At 24.8% G+C, this 21833-nt stretch overlaps 5 protein-coding genes across 5 annotated transcripts; 3 read left to right on the top strand and 2 right to left on the bottom strand.

The window, feature by feature from the left end:
• Positions 1-1506: 1506 nt before the first annotated feature.
• PCHAS_1004700 (V-type proton ATPase subunit B, putative) lies at positions 1507-3148 on the top strand (the record flags this gene model as incomplete). Its single annotated transcript, XM_739227.1, has 2 exons — positions 1507-1615; positions 1773-3148. 2 exons carry the CDS (start codon positions 1507-1509, stop codon positions 3146-3148), a joined length of 1485 nt encoding a protein of 494 aa, XP_744320.1.
• A 1216-nt stretch (positions 3149-4364) lies between these two features.
• On the bottom strand, positions 4365-5858 carry PCHAS_1004600 (conserved protein, unknown function; the record flags this gene model as incomplete). Its single annotated transcript, XM_016798256.1, has 1 exon — positions 4365-5858. The coding sequence occupies one exon, from the start codon at positions 5856-5858 to the stop codon at positions 4365-4367; it is 1494 nt and encodes a 497-aa protein (XP_016655490.1).
• Positions 5859-7926: 2068 nt separating this feature from the next.
• PCHAS_1004500 (apical sushi protein, putative) lies at positions 7927-10469 on the top strand (the record flags this gene model as incomplete). Its single annotated transcript, XM_016798255.1, has 4 exons — positions 7927-8079; positions 8246-8327; positions 8450-8878; positions 8956-10469. The coding sequence occupies 4 exons, from the start codon at positions 7927-7929 to the stop codon at positions 10467-10469; spliced, it is 2178 nt and encodes a 725-aa protein (XP_016655489.1).
• A 902-nt stretch (positions 10470-11371) lies between these two features.
• On the bottom strand, positions 11372-11686 carry PCHAS_1004400 (conserved protein, unknown function; the record flags this gene model as incomplete). Its single annotated transcript, XM_736502.2, has 1 exon — positions 11372-11686. The coding sequence occupies one exon, from the start codon at positions 11684-11686 to the stop codon at positions 11372-11374; it is 315 nt and encodes a 104-aa protein (XP_741595.2).
• Positions 11687-14703: 3017 nt separating this feature from the next.
• Positions 14704-21264, top strand: PCHAS_1004300 (lysine decarboxylase, putative; the record flags this gene model as incomplete). The annotated part of the gene is made up of 1 exon (XM_735391.2): positions 14704-21264. One exon carries the CDS (start codon positions 14704-14706, stop codon positions 21262-21264), a length of 6561 nt encoding a protein of 2186 aa, XP_740484.2.
• Between the last annotated feature and the right edge of the window lie 569 nt (positions 21265-21833).

Raw genomic sequence — 21833 nt, 5'->3', positions numbered from 1 at the left:
TTATGCACCTTTTTCTCAAAAACCACCATGATTTCGACAAGATCGATCTTATACATAAATATGCTCTACATTTATTTTGTACCGAATTTTGTTATTATATTTAAGGAAAGGAAAATAATGTGATAAAAAAATGTAAAAATAAAGACTATAAAAATAGGTAGAGAAAAATTGTAGGTATAATAATAGCCTATAAGAGGGAGCCCAATAAGTATGTAAAAAATAGCGTAATATATCGTTACATATTCTGACATATGTGTATATTGAAAAAATTAATATGATAAATATATATAGTGAACAAATTAATGTTGAAAATTTTTTATATTAAACAGATTGGAAACGTAGAACCGTAAATGTGGTATTATGTCATTACATAAATGCTTGATGGCTTGATAAAACTTTTGAAAAAAACAGATTAAAAATGTACATATGAAATTATAGGAAAAAAAATGGGGAAGTGAAATATATAATATTATCGTAAAATGGTATATGCTTTATCCATTGAAGGGATTTAAAATATTATTCTACAAATTAAAATTCATTTCCATCTTTCAATAAACATTTTAACAACATACAAAATTAGCGAATAAAGTTAAATAAAAATGTATAGCGTCAAATGAAAAATAGCAACTAAAAAAATAGGTAAATCTATATAGTATATATTGGTCATACTTTTTTAGTATTAAATAAAATGACACAAAATTGGTAGAGCACCTATTAAAAAAATTTCCAAATATTACTATTTAATTACAATTTTCTATATATATATATATATATTTATTTTTCTTATATATATAGTATTATTTTTTCTCAATTTATCACGTTACTTATTATGGGTAAATTTAATATTTCAGGTATGTGAAGAAAATATAATTTTATTTTCATATATTTCGCTTTTTTCCTTTAATACACAAATACGAAATGGGTACATAAATTTATTATATATATTTATTTACAATAATTCATAGTTTTTATATACATGCATAAAGCAAATTATTGTGGTGATTAATATTTGTTCGTAATTTATTTATAGCACAGTTGATTGTTTAATTTAATGATATATTAAGCATTAAGGCTACATTTGAATATACCATTATTTATACTTCCTATTTTTTATATTTTATATTGTGTTCATTTATTTTTCTATATTTTGTTGGATTTTCTGATAATTATATATACATATGATAATGCAAAAAGTGCTAGCATAAATAGGCTTCCATTTATTAGCATACATCATGTGCATATTATAATTTTATAAATAGATAGATTGTAATGGCATGATAAAATAATTTATAATATTCTACATATATTATAAGTGGGAATATTAGCATATACATTTTGTATAAATTGTTTTATTATTTAAGTAATTCATTTAATATGCCCACATTAAAAGTTCAGTATTATTAAATATATATGTGTACATATTCGTGTATACCAATTTGTATGCGCATAAAATCGCAAATAAAATATAAAAATAAATATATGTCAAATAAAGTTATACTTTAAAAAATGAGTAAAGAAGTTATACATACTAAGGTTGAGGCGTCACGTGTAAATGCGTTGGCAGCTGTAAGGAACTACAAAGTTTGCCCAAGGCTTGAATACAAAACAATATCAGGTATGTTATGCTCATTCTAGTGTTCCTTTTTCAATACATATGAATAAAATAAAACGTTTTCCACCTATGATATTATGTAGTCATGTAAATTCTACAGCTTCTCGTAATTTTCCATTTATTTTAATAATTTATTTTTTGCTCCCTTTTCGATACGTAGGTGTACAAGGTCCTCTAGTTATCATAGAAGATGTTAAATTTCCAAAATATTCCGAAATTGTTACTATACATTTAGGTGACAATACATCACGACAAGGACAAATATTAGAAGTATGTGGTAAAAAAGCAGTAATACAAGTTTTTGAAGGTACAAGCGGAATAGATAATAAAAATAGTTATGTCGAAGTAAGTGGTGATATATTAAAAATGCCAATGAGTGATGAAATGCTTGGAAGAGTATTTAATGGTAGTGGTAAACCAATTGATAAAGGGCCAAATATATTGGCAGATGATTATTTAGATATTAATGGAAATCCAATTAACCCACAATGCCGTGTATATCCAAAAGAAATGATACAGACTGGTATATCAACTATTGATGTTATGAATAGTATAGTAAGAGGACAAAAAATTCCTTTATTTAGTGCAGCTGGTTTGCCACATAATGAAATAGGTGCTCAAATATGTAGGCAAGCATCATTAGTTCAAGGAAAAGATGTATTAGATCATTCTGATGAAAATTTTGCAGTTGTTTTTGGTGCTATGGGTGTTAATATGGAAACTGCTCGATATTTTCGACAAGATTTTGAAGAGAATGGAAAAATGGAAAGAGTTTGTTTATTTTTAAATTTAGCTAATGATCCAACTATTGAAAGAATATTAACACCAAGAATAGCTTTAACAACTGCTGAATATTTAGCATTTGAAAAAGAAATGCATGTATTTGTAATATTAACAGATATGTCATCTTATGCTGATGCTTTAAGAGAAGTTTCTTCAGCACGAGAAGAAGTGCCAGGTCGAAGAGGTTATCCTGGTTATATGTATAGTGATTTATCGACAATATATGAAAGAGCTGGAAGAGTAGAAGGTAGAAATGGTAGTATAACACAATTTCCTATATTAACTATGCCAAATGATGATATAACACACCCTATACCCGATTTAACAGGGTATATTACAGAAGGGCAAATATTTGTCGATAGAAATTTATATAATAGACAAATATATCCACCAATTAATGTATTACCATCTTTGTCTCGACTTATGAAAAGTGGAATAGGAAAAAATATGACAAGAATAGATCATCCATATGTATCAGATCAATTATATAGTAATTATGCTATAGCTCAAGACGTAAAGGCTATGAAAGCTGTTATTGGTGAAGAGGCGTTATCAAACGATGATATATTATATTTAGAATTTTTAGATAAATTTGAAAAGAGATTTATTACTCAAAATACGTATGAATCTCGAGACATTTATCAATCTTTGGAAATTGCATGGGATTTATTAAGAATTTTCCCAGAAGATATGCTAAAGAAAATAAAGAGCGACATATTATCCAAATATTATCCTCGCCACCATGCAAGTTAATTATAACACAATTAAGAATTACTTTGTGGGAAATGCGTGAAAAAGAGAAATGAAGGAATAATAAAACAGTCATAGGGTATCTCTATATATATATTGCTACCCATTTGTGCTGTAATATAATGTTTTTTCACAGTAGCGGATAATTGATATGCTTTCCAAACACTGTAGAATTAGGGGGCCTCATGGGTATGGGTATTTATCGGGTATCTCGAAAAAGCGTGCGAATGGGGGTAAATAAAATACGTGCGTATATGCATGCATGTGAATATGTCTATGCACATGCATATACAAAAAACGCAAGGATAAATGTTTATTGCGTAAACCTCAATGTTTTTTAGTTTCCTGATAATAATGCATTTGTATAGCTATTACATAAATTATATCTTTGGCGTATGAACTTCAATAGCTGTGTAAAATATATATCCAATTTTCTTCGCATTTGATTGATACCCACAGAACGGAATATATATCAATGCATATGAGCATTTGCATATCTATCTGATTGCGTCTCTTTATTGGCCATTATATATAAAAATGCAAAAGTAATAAAATTTTATGTGTTAGAAAATTTGTTTTATAACATTGTAAGCATGTATTCATATATATAAGTTTCGTTTAAACGCATATCCGCAAGTGTATATACACATATATACATACATATGCACTTTGTGTGTATTTTCGACACGTTTTATAATATTCTTTTCATGTGTTATTTTTTATTTTTTTCATTTTTTTAAATTTGGTTGCTTACTATAAAATTTTTTTAATTTTAACAAACATAAGGAAAAACATTATATGTATATTCGTAATTCACAAATTAATAATTTGCAAATATTTTTTCACTTTTCTTAATATGACTTGGTTAGATTATGTAGAATATTATTGTTATTTTACATAAATATCATAATTAAAAATGTAGTTAAAAATTGTGAATTTTTAAATAATAAGGATAGTTATATTAAGTACAAAATTGGATTGGATATAATTAATTGTTTTTAATTGAGCATCTACGAATGATATAAAGCATTATTTAAAAAATGTAACAATAAAAGGGAACTAAAAAAAGAAAGGTATATAAATATGTGCATCAAAGTAATTGAAATATAGTGGATAAAAACCGAAAACAAAAAGATTAATAAAAAATTGAAAATTGAATAGAAAATATCTATTTGTACTGAAAAATATGGGCGTATATATGTGTAGATAGATACATATATTAGCGCTCCATTTGCTTATTTGACCAGACATGAGACCCATGTAATGAAACAATTTTTTCTTCTCTTGCATCCTTAATAGGGTTTAGAGACTCTCCTATTGATAAAACATGATATGAATCGTTTTTATTTTTTCTTTTGTTAATATTCGATTTTACGGTTGATTGTAAATTTTCAATAATGATTTCATCACATGTATCAAAAATATACTTTTTTAAATACACATCTTGTAGTAAACTTTCTACAAGTGTCTTGGCCCAATTAAGATTTATAAAGTTAATTAAATATGATAAGCATTTAACAAATGCATTTCTTTTTATTTTATATATTTCATATTCATTTGGTATTTCCCATTGATCTTTAATAAGAATAAACTGTTGTTCATCAAATGCATTCATATGATCAATATGTTTTGGATCAGATTCGTTAGTTTTGGTATCCATTTCTTTACCTGTTTGATCTTTTAGAATATTTTCCTTTTCTTTATCCTGTGTAATTTGCTCTTCAAATGTGTTATACTCATTTTGTATTTCCTCAAAAATTTGTCTATAAATACTCATTAATTTATTAAAAACAAAATTATCATTTAATTTAAATAATATAATTAAATAATATAATTTAATTTTAAGTGCTTTTAAAAATTTTTTTTCTTCTTTTGTTATATTTATTGTATTTTTTTTTTTTTTATCGAAATTATTTTCTTCATTATTTAAATTTGTTTGATTAGAGATTTCATCATTTTTTGTGTCCTTTTCATTATCAGTAAGTTCTGGAGAATGCTGAGACGTTTCATTTTTATGTAAACTTACTTCATCATTATTATCAATAGATTTATCCGAATTGTTATTCTTGGTTTCTTCGGTATTGGTTATCACAAATGCGTTGTCTATTATTTTGTTTAAAACATTATTACATAAAGAGAGCATTGATTTTAAATGTAATTTATTATCATTATGGAAAGTGTATACATTATATGTTGTTTTAATATCATAATCATATAAATACTTTTCGTGAAAAACTGTTATTAATTTATCAATAGAATAAAAGAAAATATTTTTATTATCATTATTCATATAATTAATGCATATATTTACAAAAACATCAACACTTTTTGCAAATTTATTTTTTGAATATATATGCTTATATATTATCATATAAATTCCTTTATATATTGTTATACTACCATTTCCATTTGTGTTATGATTTTCATTTTTTAAAGTCTCCGGATTATTTTTGTCTTCTTTATCCTTGGCCACGTCATGTTTTTTTTTGTCATCACTTATGCTTGTTTCATTATTTATTTTTTTCTTTTTGTTTTCATATATTTCTGGGAATGGTATAGACTCATTTACTTTCCTTTTGCTTAAATTTGAATATATATCATTGTTATATTTATTCAGATTATTTTTATGTTGATTAATTAAGACATCCCTCTGTTTGTTATAGATACCGTCCAGCTTCCTTTCATTTCGTGACCTCCCTATTAATTCTTTCATACCTTACAAAAATTAAAAATAAAACAAGGTTACAAAAATTTATAATTTTTCCGCTTTATTCAAGGCGTTAAGTGGATGCAAAAGACCAAATATCTTCGCGCGCAAAAGATATTAGGAATTATATAGCAACATATATATGTATGTATTTATGTATCTATTATACGCTTATACGTTCATACGTTTATATGTTCATTTATGTATTTATTCATTATTTCCCCCTCCAAAATAAGTGATAAATTTCGTAAAAATCATCTATTAAAATGGAGAAAATAATATTATTTTAAATAAAACTCTGCTTCTCACTTTTATTCATGTACATATTATGAAGCATAAAAAATGAATATATATTTATATATTAAAATCGTATATTATACCAGTATTTATGAATATGCATTTTTTACATATCCAAAAATTGTACTTCAAAATTAATTAAAAATAACATAATAATTTTATTAATTATTTATAATAATATATATATTTTTTTTATTTTATATTTTTTTTATTACGTACCAAAATAGAAAGCGAAAAAAAAATTTTTACTCACTACGCATTTACGTAAATATAATATATTTGCCTTGCTTATTTTATGATTTTTTTTAATTTAATATTTTTTTCAAATTTTAATAAAGATTATATATTTCCTAAATTAACCTCAAAACATTATAACCTTTTTATAACATATATGTTATGGATTGGCCCTTCATTTATTTCTGTTCTTTTTTTATTTCATCAACATAACATATAATATGCATCAGTTATAGTAGCTTTACATGGTTGCGGTCTATTAGTAAATTGGCATATTATATCTAAAAGTGAAAATAAGGATTATATATTGGAGTTTTGTTATATAGAAAATAGTTAAATTTTGTTCTCTCTGTTTATATTTTTTATATATTTTGCGCAATTTCTTTAATGCATTACATATTAAGGATGTGAACGTTACAAATGCTATGAGGTATTATAAGATATTTTAAACATTATTGTATAGGCATTTATTTAGATTGATGTTATTAAATGGATATTATTCATATGTCTACTTAACAAATGTAAATATAAATAAAATATTTAGATCGTTTGTCCTTTTTAAAGGAGTTTAAATATATTGTGGTTTTTAAATGATGGATTATAATTTTGTCTTTCAAATGAAATTGAAACTAAATAGTAGGCTATTATATAGCCATTGTTAGGTCTACGGAAAGGAGAGGATAAACAAAAACAATATGGAAATCAATAAGATGAAATGATAAGAAATTGTAGGAGATAAACTACAATTCCTACGATGATGTGCATTATTAGACCATGATACGATAAGAAATATATATATTCATGCAAATGTATATTAAGTATAAATTCTTAACTTAGTAAGATACCCCTCCAAATACAAAAAAATTTTATTTTCTGATGCACACACATGCTACTACTATTAAAGATTATAAATATGTTGTCAAAACCTTCCTCTTCTTAATTTATAATATATACTGAGTATGCACTTGTTGTGCATTAAAAATTTTAGCTTGATTGATAGCAGATATGTAGTATGTATTATGCATTCATGTCTGTATGTTTTATTATTATTTAATTTTTTTATAAATAAACAGTTGTATTATTTGTTTTTTGTAAAAAAATAAAATAATAATGGAAACATAACCCAATATATATCTTAGAACAATTTAAAGGGGACCAAATATAATTTAACTAATATATATATGATTCAAATTGAATTTGTATGCGTATATATATTTTTTCTTTTAATTTTTATTTATATATTGCTGGATATAGATTAACACGTATATGCACATATAGTATTATTATATGTTTGTATAAATTAACTCATTAGCGTATTTACAAGGTTGCAATAAATATATAAATTACGTATATACATATAGCGCATGCATAGTGTACCCCCTCCTGAATTTTACATAATTAATAAATTTGAAAAACATATGTGCAATATTTTCTACTATATTTATATATATTTTTATTAACATAATTCTTTTAAAAAGGGATAAAAAGAAAACGAAAATTAAGAGACAATCTAATTAAATGTGTCAAATGAAAAATAAATAAAATGAACATAATATACAATATAATAGCATACATTCTATGCTATAAAATATTAGTAGAAGGAAAAGAAGCAAATGGTGTTAGTTTTTTAAATATAATTAATAAATCGGATTCTATTATAAACGATCAAAGGTTCGAACCTTTAGATTTAACCAAGGTATAATATTCATTCGCGTTATCATTTATGTCTATATATATGTGCAACCATTTAAAGTATTATCACTGTTCTCTCGGTTTATAAATTGCATTTTCCAGTTATGTTTTCATATGGATATTTACGAGGAGACATATACATATATTTTTTTAATTTTATTTTCTTATAGAATCGTGCCGGAACAGGTGTTATTGAATTTAGTAACGCCAACAAAACAGATGAAGATGATGATCACTCCTTTCGTAGATCTAGTAAAAAAATAAAAGAAAAAATTAATAATAGTCATCTATATATGGGAAAAATACGGAAGTGTCAATGTCAAAATAATTTTTAATATATACTATTCATATTATGCTATATATTTTTTTTATAGACCTTTCATTTATCCAAAATGAAATAAACAAAAATTTGGAACCATCTAATAAAGATAAAAGTGAAAAAGACAAATCTGGTGATAGTAAAAAAAATGCTGAAACATTTCATAGTGAAAAATCTAAAATAACTAATGAAGAAATAATAAAAAATGGAGAGGATTTTTATATAAATGAAGGCGTAACAGAATATGGGTATAATAATGACGAGGAATTTTATAATTCTTTCCACGTTAACACTAATAATAAGCCAGTTAATATTAACAGTTTATGTTTCGGCTTAACCGATTCAGATAGTTGCCAACAAAATTCTAATTGTTTTTATGATGACATATACAAAACATGCTTTCAAAAATGTAGTTTATTGAATGAACGCGATTGTTTGAAATATAGTGAATGCAAGTATGAAAACGGAACATGTGAAAATCATGGTAAGAAAAATGTATATATATTCGTCTAATGCCTGTCTAATGTTCGTACTACATATATTTTCCTTCTTAATTTTCAGGATTTTTATCAATTAAGGTTTTTGATAATGATTTCGGAGCAGACATGCGATCGTGTGAATTATTTGAATCAGAAGAATCATGTTATTTAATGGAAACGCGCTACAAAAAAAGCGATAATAATAATAGAACAAATTTTAATTGTGTTTGGTTAACATATAAGCAGGAAATAAAGAAAAATAAAAAAAATGAAAATGGTAATATGGAGAAAATAGATACGAATGGCACAATAAGTCAAAATGTAGAGATGGAAAAACAAAATGATAAAAATATGAACTATATTTTAAGAACAAATAATCCAGTAAGTATTGCTAAAGATGAAAAATTCATTTCACTTTTAGAGACAAAATTAAATAATAAAAAGAAGAAAGGCAATAATGTAAATAAGGGAAATAAAAATGTTGGGAAAAAAAATGTTGGAAAAAAAAATGATGACGATGATGATAATGATGATATTGACGACATGGATGATGAATCTGACATTGACTTAGATGAACTAGATGATGATGATTTCAAGGACGATGACGACGATGATGATGATATCGAAAATAATAAAACGAACGAACCTTATGGGGATAAAAATGGTATAAGTAAGAATATGAAAAAATCAACTTCAAGCGTTACAATAACAGGTTCTCAAAATAATATACAAATGGATAAAAAAAATACAGAAGGAAATATAAATGAAGTTAATAAGAATATTGGTAACACAAATAAATTTGAAAAAAATCTCGAAAAAAATGAATCATTAAATTATAGCAATAATAATAATAGTAATAATGAAAGTAAATTGAAAGAAAATGTAAATATTCAAAATACTATTGAAAAAAAGAATGGTATAAATGGTTCATTTTCGGAATTGGCAGAAAATAGTGTGGAAATAAGTGCTGAGCCAATTGACAATGAAGGTAAAATAAATAATATAAATATAAATGAAGATAACAAATATGATTTGAATAGTGATACACATATTTCAATTGAAAAAGAGGTAATACAACATGACTTTCATGATTCATTAAATAAAAAAAATACGAGTAATCCTCAAAACAATAATGAATATGATGATGTTGTTACAATAGAAACGAACATTTGCATAAATTTGAACACCAAACCTAGTCCATCTATTTTATTAGAAGGTGCATTGTTAGCTGAAAGTGAGGCAGAACTAAGAAAAATTGAAAAAAAATATAATTTATCCGAAGAAGAAATATGTGTTAAACCACCAAAAGAAACTCATATTATTTATAATCCAAGCAAGGAATATTATATAGTGGGAGAAAAAATTGAAGTTACATGCCAAAAGGGATATAAGATATCTAGTAAAACAAATAATACTTTATGTATTGGTGGAAACAAAATTATGCCTAATATATTTTGTGAATCAGAAAATAATAATGAATATCACGGCGAAAATAAATATAAACTTAAAAATGACCCTAATTCGGGTATAAATTATTCGTTTTCTATATTGGTTGGTATTATAATTTTAGTTTTCACTGGTTTGTATTCGATATAGAAATCGGATCGAAAAGGGAATATATATTTTTTCTGTGTATATTTATAGTATGAATGAAACTGTAATTTTATCTCAAAGGATAATTCCATATACATTTTTCACACCCACCATTGTATTTTTTATGGGTAATTTCTATTTACATTAGATTTTTTTTTCTCATTTTGTTTATTCTTATTTGTTTTTAGTTTTCAGTTTTCATGTGTTTGATTAGTTTTAATATTTACAATTTCGTTGTCTTATCATGATATTTGCATGCTTAATATATTTGTTTATAATTAATTTAAATGCGAATTACGATTTGCATATTATTTATTTTTATACTTTTTTAATACCTACATATTGTGTTAAGACTTTCCAAAATGTGTATACATGAACAATTATATTTATGGATATGTTTTTATTGTGTGTGTATACAAATAACTATTTTAAATACGTTTATAACGTATTTCTTAAAAAATATATTATTTTAAACTGTTCGTTTAGCATAGCATGCTGATTTAAAAGTCATGTAGAATATGCAGATGTACGAGTAATGATACTATTGCATTGATAAGCATGTTATAAAAGCAGGAAACAAAACATTTCGAAACAATATAAATTTGAAAACTAAAAATTGTAGGAAGTATATAGGATAAAACAATATTTGCAAATAGTATATCAATTAAAGCGTATTTGCTTTGGTTGTTCATATATGTTATTTATTTTTTATTCATTTTTACTGAAAAATATGAATTTTTTATGTTTATCTGTATTAGTCAACCACCAATGTGCATTTAAATGGGGTGTTAAAATGGGGTGTTAAAATGGGTTGTTAAAATGGGGTGTTAAAATGGGTTGTTAAAATGGGTTGTTAAAATGGGTTGTTAAAATGGGGTGTTAAAATGGGTTGTTAAAATGGGGTGTTAAAATGGGAATTTGTTTTCTATTTTAGTCCCTAAAGTTATAGATCCCCTTTGGACTTGCTCCTTTTTTAATTCGACTTTATAATTTCCAGTATTGTTATTATAAACCGCTTGAATTATATGATTTTTAATAAAATCATTTGCTTCAATTAATTGTTGTTTGATATCTTTTTCTTCTTTTATTTTTATTTGTTCCCTGATCATATTTTTCACATCGTTTAATACATTCAGTTTTGCCTCTACATCCGAATTAAATGTTGTATTACATGATTTGATAACTTGCTTGAATAGGGATTTGCACGATTGAGTTGTCATTTGTGTATAATAAAGTATTCTACTTGCTTATATATGTAAAAATAACATAACTGAGCATACAATCACGTATGTGTATGTGTGTGCTATTTCAATATTTTAATTTGTATAATTCTTAAGCAATGCTAGTACAATTATATGATAAAATAAATGAATAACATTGCCTTTTTCACATTATTATATTTCTTATAGTATATAATATTTTGGGGGAACACAATATATAAGCATTTTTTTTTTAATGATTATATTGATATATATTTTGTAAATTCAAAAGCTTATACTCGTTAATTTGATAGCATATTTCAAGCATGTTGTCTACTTAAAGTTCGATTTTTTATTAAATAGATTCATTATTTAATTAATAATTATTTTAAAAGTTTTCTTAAGTTATTCAGAACGGAAAATAAATATGTATGGTGATATATTCAGGTAAAATACGTATAATTATTTGTCAAGGAAAAACGCTACATATATATACTCATGTATATATATATATATATATTATTTGAATGCTTTCTTTTTCTTTTTTTAAATATGAAATAGTATTTATATTAATAATTTTTTATTTAAAATATAAAAATATATTACTAATGATTAATAACTTATGTAGTAAACAAATTGAAAACCTTATTTTTTTTTTTGCATATATTTTAAATGATATATTTTACATAAATATATCCGTGGTCAATTATAAATTATGTAGGTAAAAAATACGATATATTAAATAAAGCAAGTATTGTAATATGGTATGAATATTATATGCATTTAATTAATTTTTATTTATATTTGAAATTGAGGTATGTAGGAAATTTGGTTAATAAGTAACTGAAGTATGCTCAATATAAGGTGTACATTTAAGTTGGATATAATATAAATATATATGCTTTCTCCCTTTTAAGGCATTCTATGTTATTAATGAATATAACCGTTTCATCCTGAATGAACGAAACACACAGTAGTCACTATAAATTGTGCAAATTAAAGAGAAAGCCATAATATTTTACTAAATTCCTCATACCATAAGTTATACATACATATATTAAAAAGGTTATCACTAAAACAGTATGTCAAAGGGAAATATATTAAAAAATTGGCTTGCTTTTAGGTTTGGTTAAAATGGGATTTTCATATATATCCTACATTCATAAAAAACAGTATGTTGCTAAAAGCTATGTGGAAATTATTTCATAATTTGGATATTATAAAAAATATATTACACATAGTTTATCTTAGAAAATACGTGCGTATTTTTTTAATAGAGAATATGAGTTAATACGTATATAATACTTGCTCAAAAATTAATTAATTAAAATTTATATTCACAAATTATAATATTAAAAAAAATATTCCCCTGAATATGGAAAATTTCACTATTCATTAAAAAAATAAATTGAAAAAAATAAATGCTTATAGAAACACATGAGTTAATATATGTAGAATATTGGCAGCTTGGTAATGTGTATTAGTTCAGTGTGATTTACGAATTTTGTCGTTTTTCATATAAAGCAATTGCTACTAATTTTTTTTTAATGGGTTTACACATGCATAGATTTTGGGGATATATGTGTACGTTTATTAACAGCTATATTGTATCGCATTGTTTTTATTTTTATTCTTAATATTTATATTCCATAATACTCATTGTTATTCTGAAGGAAGGAAATATTAATTTACACATATCGCTGCATATTTATTTTAGGGCATTTTTTATGTCTCATGTCGTGGTTTGAGAAATATATAAATAATTAAGCATAAAAAAATAATAATAAAAATAAATTAATTAAACATAGAAATGTGGATATTTTATTAACTATGAATACACATGCATTATCATATAGACCTTTTATGTAAATTTAATAAGAAAGAGGAAAAAACAAGTTTTATGCTTAAAAATTTAATGTGTATATATGCATAATACATTTTCAATATTTCATGCTTTTTTGTATGTATAACTGTAAAATAAACTTCATATTACATTAATTATAAGTGTATAATTAATTTTAATAAATTCTACATATATTTTTTAAAATTAAAAGCACAAATAAATTACGATATTTTTATAAAAATTATAAAAATTTTCCACACTTATTAATTACTTTCGCTGAAATGAAAAAAACAACAAAAACATTAAATGAGCTTAAAAAAAATAAAGATATATTTTCAATCGAGTAATAATTGCATTTCTTTGGTTGTGATATTTAAAATAAATTAAATACACAATTATTTATTATATTGATGCTTTTTATTTTTTTTAACGTATTAGTATTTTACTTTATGTTGTTTAAATACTTTGTCTTTAAGGCGATTTTACTTTGAATTTGTATATATTCTTATATATATGCATATTCCCATATTCATATAATTGTGTATATGCATTTTTATTTATACACACTATTCGCAATTCCCTTTAGTAGCACAATTCCCAATTAATAAAGGATAAAATAATTTTTTTGATAATTCTTTATTTAAAAAAAAAGTATAGACATTACAAAGTGGGAGAAGAAAAATGCCTGTGGAAATACAAAAAATATTATATATGCGTGTGTGATTTTTTTTTGAATATAGAAGAATAAGACGGGGATACTTATTTCGAAAAAGACGGATATATATTTTATAAATTTGATTTCGATTTTTACTAATATTTTTATATTCGCCATAGTCGTCATATTTTTTATGTATTACATTATTTGAATATTTTGCGTCGTCAATGCAAATAAAGTAGTGGTTTTGATAATGCATATGCGCTTTTGTTGCCGTTAGAAAAGCGCATAATTTTCACATATCATACGAATATATACATATATGTACAGGTGCGCATGCAATTATCAAAACAAAAAGTTTTTTTTTCACCGCCACACCTTTTAAACAAATAGTTATATATCATATTTTCATTATAGAAATAACAAACGACTTAATTGCCCATTTCTTCGTTGATATTGAATAAAGAAGTGTATGCATATTTATACACATATATGTGCGTACTACGATTACTTTATTGTAAGTTAAAAAAAAAGAATTAAATGGACTTCCCAAATAATGCCAAGCTTGGTGGCGAAGACAATACAATGTATGGAAACAATATGTTTGAAAATAGGAATATAGAGAATGATCATATGAATACAAATAACAGCACAATGAATGTAGACACCGAATCTGGAGTGTGCCTTGATAAAGAAGGAAAGAATCCATTTTATACATTTCCATGTAATTTGAAACAAAATAAGTCAGTAATTTTAAAAAGGATGAGAAGAAAGAATAAATATGAAAATATTGATTTGCTAGAAAAATATATTAATATTAACAATGCTACAAATGTATGCTCATTACGAATAAAATTATGGGAAGCTCTTATGCTTTATGTTAATAAAATAAATGTTGAATTAATTTATTTTATAATAAATTGTTTAGAAGAAATAGAAGTTTATTGGGGTGAAGAAGCGAAAAATGCTTTACAAGAGATAATAAGCTTAATAAATGACAAAAAATATAAAGAAGTTTCAAATAAAATTGGAGATATATTATCAAGCTTATCGGTAACAAGTGGGAAAGTAAATGACGATAGTCCATTTTTTTACACATTGATAGTGTCAGGTAAAAGAGAAGAATATCATAATAATAACTTGAACATTAATAATAATAATATAAATATGAATACTAATAACAATTATAATAGTAATAATAATAATGGTAATTATTTCAATTCTGACTTATCATGTGAATTAAATAAATTTTTACAGTATGAGCAAAACCGATTTTCAAATCAAAATAATAATAAAAAATTAGAATATAAAATAGTTGAAGTAAATAATGCAAAAGAAGCATTAATAGCTTGCCTAATAAATCCCCAAATTTTATCTGTAGTATTAGTAGACAATTTAATAATAGATGATGAAACAAAAAATGATAGTAATAATAACAATATATTTTTTAATTTTAATGAAAACAATTCATTAAATAAAAATTATATAATGAATTATAATATGCCAAATAATTTTAAAGCAAAACAAAATATGTGTTATAACAATGTTACGAATAACGGGGCTCTATCGTGTGGTGCAAGTAACAATGATCACACAAAGACAAGTGAAAAAAAATCAAGAAATAGCCGAGATGGTATAAATAGCAACGATGATGAAACTACTAGCAACAATTGTAATAATAGGGATGAAAATAGAAGTTATGATAGAAGCAGCAATAGCAGTAGATGGAATAGTGCTCGAAACAACACAACTAATGCTGGAGACAAAAATTTGACGAGAAATCGTATTTTTTTAAAAAATGATTACAAATTCGATATCGGAGATTTTGTGTTAGGTTATGATCAATTGGTATCTGCTCCTTTAGAAAAAATGAAAAAGGGGTATAATAGTTTAGTAATATTAATTAAAAGTATAGCTTATATTAGAAGTTCTGTAGATATATTTTGTGTTTGTACATCTATAACATTAGATAAATTAAGATCTGTAAATAATAAAATAATAAGGATTTTTACAACACATGATGATCATAGTGATTTACATGAGTCTATATTAGATGGAGTAAAAAAAAAAATAAAAACTCCATTTTTTAATGCGCTAAAATTATATGCAGAAAGACCTATAGGTGTATTTCACGCATTAGCTATAAGTAAAGGAAATAGTGTAAGGAGGAGTAGATGGATACAATCTTTACTCGATTTTTATGGGGTTAATTTATTTAAAGCTGAATCTAGTGCAACTTGTGGTGGTTTAGATTCTCTTTTAGATCCACATGGATCATTAAAGGAAGCCCAGATAATGGCTGCAAGGGCATATGGTAGTAAATATTGTTTTTTTGTTACTAATGGTACATCTAGCTCTAATAAAATTGTTATGCAAGCATTAGTTAAACCAGGAGATATAATATTAGTTGATAGAGCATGCCATAAATCACATCATTATGGATTTGTTTTATGTCAAGCATTACCTTGTTATTTAGATCCATATCCAGTATCTCGATACGGAATATATGGTGCAATACCGATATATGTAATTAAAAAGACCTTACTAGAATATAGAAATAGTAACAAATTGCATCTTGTAAAATTGATAATATTGACAAATTGCACATTTGATGGAATCGTTTACAATGTAAAAAGAGTTATAGAAGAGTGTTTAGCGATTAAACCAGATTTGATATTTTTATTTGATGAAGCATGGTTTGCTTATGCTTGTTTCCACCCAATTCTAAAATTTAGAACAGCTATGACTGTAGCTGAAAAAATGAGAAGTAAAGAACAGAAAAAATTATATTATAAAATACATAACAGATTGTTAAAAAAATTTGGTAATGTAAAAAGTTTAAATGATGTACCCAGTGATACATTACTTAAAACGAGATTATATCCAAATCCTGCAGAATATAAGGTCAGAGTATATGCAACTCAATCGATACACAAATCGTTGACATCCTTAAGACAGGGTAGTGTCATATTAATAAGTGATGATAATTTTGAATCTGATGCATATACACCTTTTAAAGAAGCATATTATACGCATATGTCAACATCCCCTAATTATCAGATATTAGCAACTTTAGATGCAGGACGGGCTCAGATGGAATTAGAAGGATATGGGTTAGTAGAAAAACAAGTAGAAGCCGCCTTTTTAATAAGGCGTGAATTAAGTGAGGATCCTATGATATCTAGGTATTTTAGAATTCTGAATGAGGATGATTTAATACCTGATAGTTTGAGGCAATGTTGCATTGCTTATATGAATGCTGGAAATACAAATAGGAGAAATGGAAAAAAAAAACACTATCACAGAAAAAAAACAAAAAAAGACGAGAAAAATATAGATCAAGAAAAAGAAAGTGATAATGATAGAAAGCAACATGATGAAATAAATACCCAGAAGCAATTTTTCATGGATCATGATTCTTACAGTTCCAGATATAACAGTCCAACTGCTAGTTATTCTTGTATTTCTAGTAAGCACGCTAAAGGAGGTATGTCAGAGCCGTTTGGAAATATGAAATGCAATGCACATAGCAATAATTCGAATAACATTCCATCATCTGAATGCATTAATCAAGGACATATGGGAAATACTTATATGAAAAACAAACTTGGAAATAATGCATACCCCTCTAATGATTTGCCTAGTAATGGCATAATAGCTAATAGAAATAACGGCGAAAATGAAACGAATAATCTCAAAAAATTTAATGATAAAAATGACAAAAGGAACATAAATGGGGAAGACACAATAAATTGTACATCAAATTTCGAAGATGAGCAATACAGCGATAGAAAAATGAGAAATGAAGCTGAGAAAAAATGTTACGAAGACAAAACAACGAATAAGAAGAGTATAAATAAAAAAAATGAAAATTATAAAGATATAAATTCAATAACAAATGATAGTAGTAGCAATTTTGATGAAAATGACGTAAAATGTGTGTGCGAAGATTGTATAAAGAATGAAAATATTGATAAGGTTAATGAAGAAACTCGTAGTAGATCCTGTGACAGTGAAAGTAGTGATGATTGCGATGAAAGTGATATATATGATAAAGATAAATTATGTAGCAAATCGAATAGTATTAATAATTTTCTAGAATATTTTGAATGCTCTTGGTTAAGTGAAGATGAATTTGTTTTAGACCCAACAAGAATAACACTATTTACTGGATATTCAGGGATTGATGGTGATACATTTAAAGTAAAATGGCTAATGGATAAATATGGAATACAAATAAATAAGACGTCTATTAATAGTGTATTATTTCAGACAAATATTGGTACTACAGGTTCTTCATGTTTATTTTTGAAAAGTTGTTTATCTTTAATTTCTCAAGAATTAGATCAAAAAAAAGCATTATTTAATGAAAGAGATTTGAATCAGTTTAATGAAAGTGTATATAAATTAGTTTATAATTACATTGAATTATCTCAGTTTAGTGATTTTCATCCCTTGTTCAAAAAAAAGTATAGGAATGGGAATGATAAAGATAATAACATTTTTAATAGAGAAGGAGATTTGAGAAAAGCTTTTTATCTAGCTTATGAAGAAGATTATGTAGAATATATATTAATGGCAGATTTAAAGGAGCGAGTAAAGCATAATGGAATGGTAGTGTCAGCTAGCTTTATTATTCCTTACCCTCCTGGTTTTCCTGTATTAGTACCAGGGCAAATAATTAGTAATGAAATATTAAATTATTTATCGGGGCTTAGTGTTAAAGAAATACATGGATATGATGAAAATATTGGTTTTAGATGTTTTTACAATTTTATTTTAAATTATTTTGACAATGTTATTATTTCCGATCCATATGGTTATTATCAAAAAATAGATAAAAAGCTTTATGATAAATTAAAGCATGAAAGTTTAAGACAAGAAAAACAAAAAAATATAGAAAATTCATATTATATATATGTATATGATAATAAACAAAATAGAATGAAAAAGTTATATTTATATAATGGAAATACTAATTCATCTGAAAAATCAATTATTGCTGATAATTTTATGGATGATGAGGGTACAAGTTATAGTATAGTTTGTTCTGATGCGAATAATGGAACTCCTTTTATAAATAATAATACTTTTTCTCTTATTAATAGTAATAATATGAGAAAAGATACTAAAGCTGATTCAAAAAACATAAATAATAGCTCGGCTAGCGAAATACATTATCGTGATAATGATGAAGATGTACACAGAGATAATAAGAATCTAAATATCATTCCTCCAAATTATATTTCTATGAAAAATAAAATGAATAATGAAGAAAGCTTTTGCAAAACCGGCTTTAATCTAAATGTGGAAAAAAATTATGATGAGAAAAATATTGATAGTATAAATTTTACAAAAACTCTGGGTAATGATGAAAGTTCTACAAAAAATAATGTGCACAAAATACATTCAGCTAGCGAAAAGAAAAAAGCATATGGACATGTTTTGAAAAAAAATTCCAATAAAAAATATGTCCTAAAAGGAAAAGAAATGAAAAGACATTGCGTATCAAATGAAAAGAAAAATAATAAATATAATACACTTTTAACGAAAATGAAAAATAATGGTTCTGAAATTCCGAAAAATGAAATGTGTCTAAACAATAATTCTTTTACGAATATGCAAAATCAGGATTTTGATCATAAAACAAATCGTTTAATTCGAGAAAATTATTTCCATGACAATACTTATAAAAAATCAGAACAAGATAATAACAATTTCGATTCGTTGGTAAATATGAAAAGAGAAGATCATTATAGTATTAATGCTGATAACAATAATGGAAACGATTACCATAATAATATAATGTCAGGGAATATTATGAACAATATCGAAACGGCTAGCACACATTATAACAAAACAAACATTAGTAATAATGAAGAGGGTAACCACATAAAAAGCGGATTTGTAAATGCTCAGAAATTTTCTAAAAACATAAAATGCTGCATAAATAATAGGCATTCTAGCTGCGTGACAAATGAAAGCAAAGAATATTTTAATAAAATGAATGAATATATGCAAGGTAATCATCAAAATACAAACTCCTTATTAGACATGCATTATATGAAAACCTTTTCTAAATTTAATAAAAGCGACGATGGAAAATACCAAAAAAAAAGTAATTCCTATTGCTTAAATAAAAAAATGAATACATCTAATATAATAATGGATAGGAAAATAACAAAAAATGATTTGCTAACAGAATATAGAAATGGTTTAAATGGAAAAGATGAAAAACTGAATAATGACATGGCATTGAATAATTTTGTAAGGCGGAATGAAAGGGAAAAAATAAATTATTCGGATTGTTCAAATTCAAGCAAAAGATTAAATAAAACTACATATACAAAAAGTGATGGCGGAAATATTCAAAGAGAGATGAATAATGCTACTAATGGAAATTCATATGGATCAAACAACAAATTATTAAATATAAATAACAATTGTTTTAATAGGAATGAGGAAAATTATAACAATGATAATGAAAAGGAAAATTACGATGTTGTTTCTACTAATTGTGTGACGAAAGGTATGCAAGAAATGAACGAAGGAAATATAAATGGAAGCAATTATTCAAATTGTGATTGCACAAATAATGAAGAAACTGAAAATAATCGAAATTGTAACAATATAAAATGTGGACAAAATAATAACCGAAATCAAAGCAACACATTATGTTGTAAGCAAGAAGATGGTGAATGTAAAAATGTGGATGGTGATAGTAATATAGGACATATAAATATTAGCAATGTGCAGGTAAAAAACGAAATAAAATTCTGTGTTAATAATTTTCATCTTAACGAAAATGATGTGCAAGTAAACTCAATAATTGTAGAAAAGGATAATGATAAAAATTCCAATAGAAAATTAAATACTTTAAATAACAATAGTTATATCAATAATCTTATAACAAATGTTGACGATGATACATTTATTCATAAGGAAGGAAATTTTTTTTTAGAATGCGCATTAACAAATTCAGAAATTAATTGTAGTTCTTTTGATATGGATGTATCATTAAATAATGCTTATGCTAACGAAGGTAGTAATGACATAAAGGAATGCAGAAATTATGAAGGGGATAAAAAAAATAATTTTTGAGATTTTTATTTGTTAATTTAACTATATATATGCGAATATAAATCAATATTAAGTATGATAGCCAAATATATGTAAGAAATAGTTAAGGAGAAAAATTACGAAGCTCTATAATGCGATAAAACTATTACACATAATAGACAAGTTATAATGAGTGCCGTAATTCATATTATGAATATGAATGTGGGGTATAGACTGAAATAATGAATATCTAAAGGTATACTACAAATACCAAACTTATTTATATACTAGCCCATAGACAATTAAGCTTATTGTAATGCATATATTTTTATTTATATCATTTTTATATTATAAACTAAATACCCCCAAATAAATAATATAGTGCGAAACACAATAATTTTTTGCTTATAAATATATATATTTTTTTCCTTTTTTTTTTTAAAATATAAATTTATATTAATAAACAGTTATATTATATATCAAAAATATTAAATTCATAAAACTATTAAAAAAAAAATATAAATTTTTATAGATATGAAAAAAAACACTATTTAGACTGTCTTTCTTTTTTCATATTTCATTACTTTATGTATATAGACAATCTGGTTATT

Source organism: Plasmodium chabaudi (genome assembly GCF_900002335.3).
Source record: "Plasmodium chabaudi chabaudi strain AS genome assembly, chromosome: 10".
In the NCBI taxonomy this organism is placed as follows: Eukaryota; Apicomplexa; class Aconoidasida; order Haemosporida; family Plasmodiidae; genus Plasmodium; species Plasmodium chabaudi.
The sequence above is the reverse complement of the archived record's forward strand: the minus strand, read 5'-3'. Positions and strand labels throughout refer to the sequence as shown.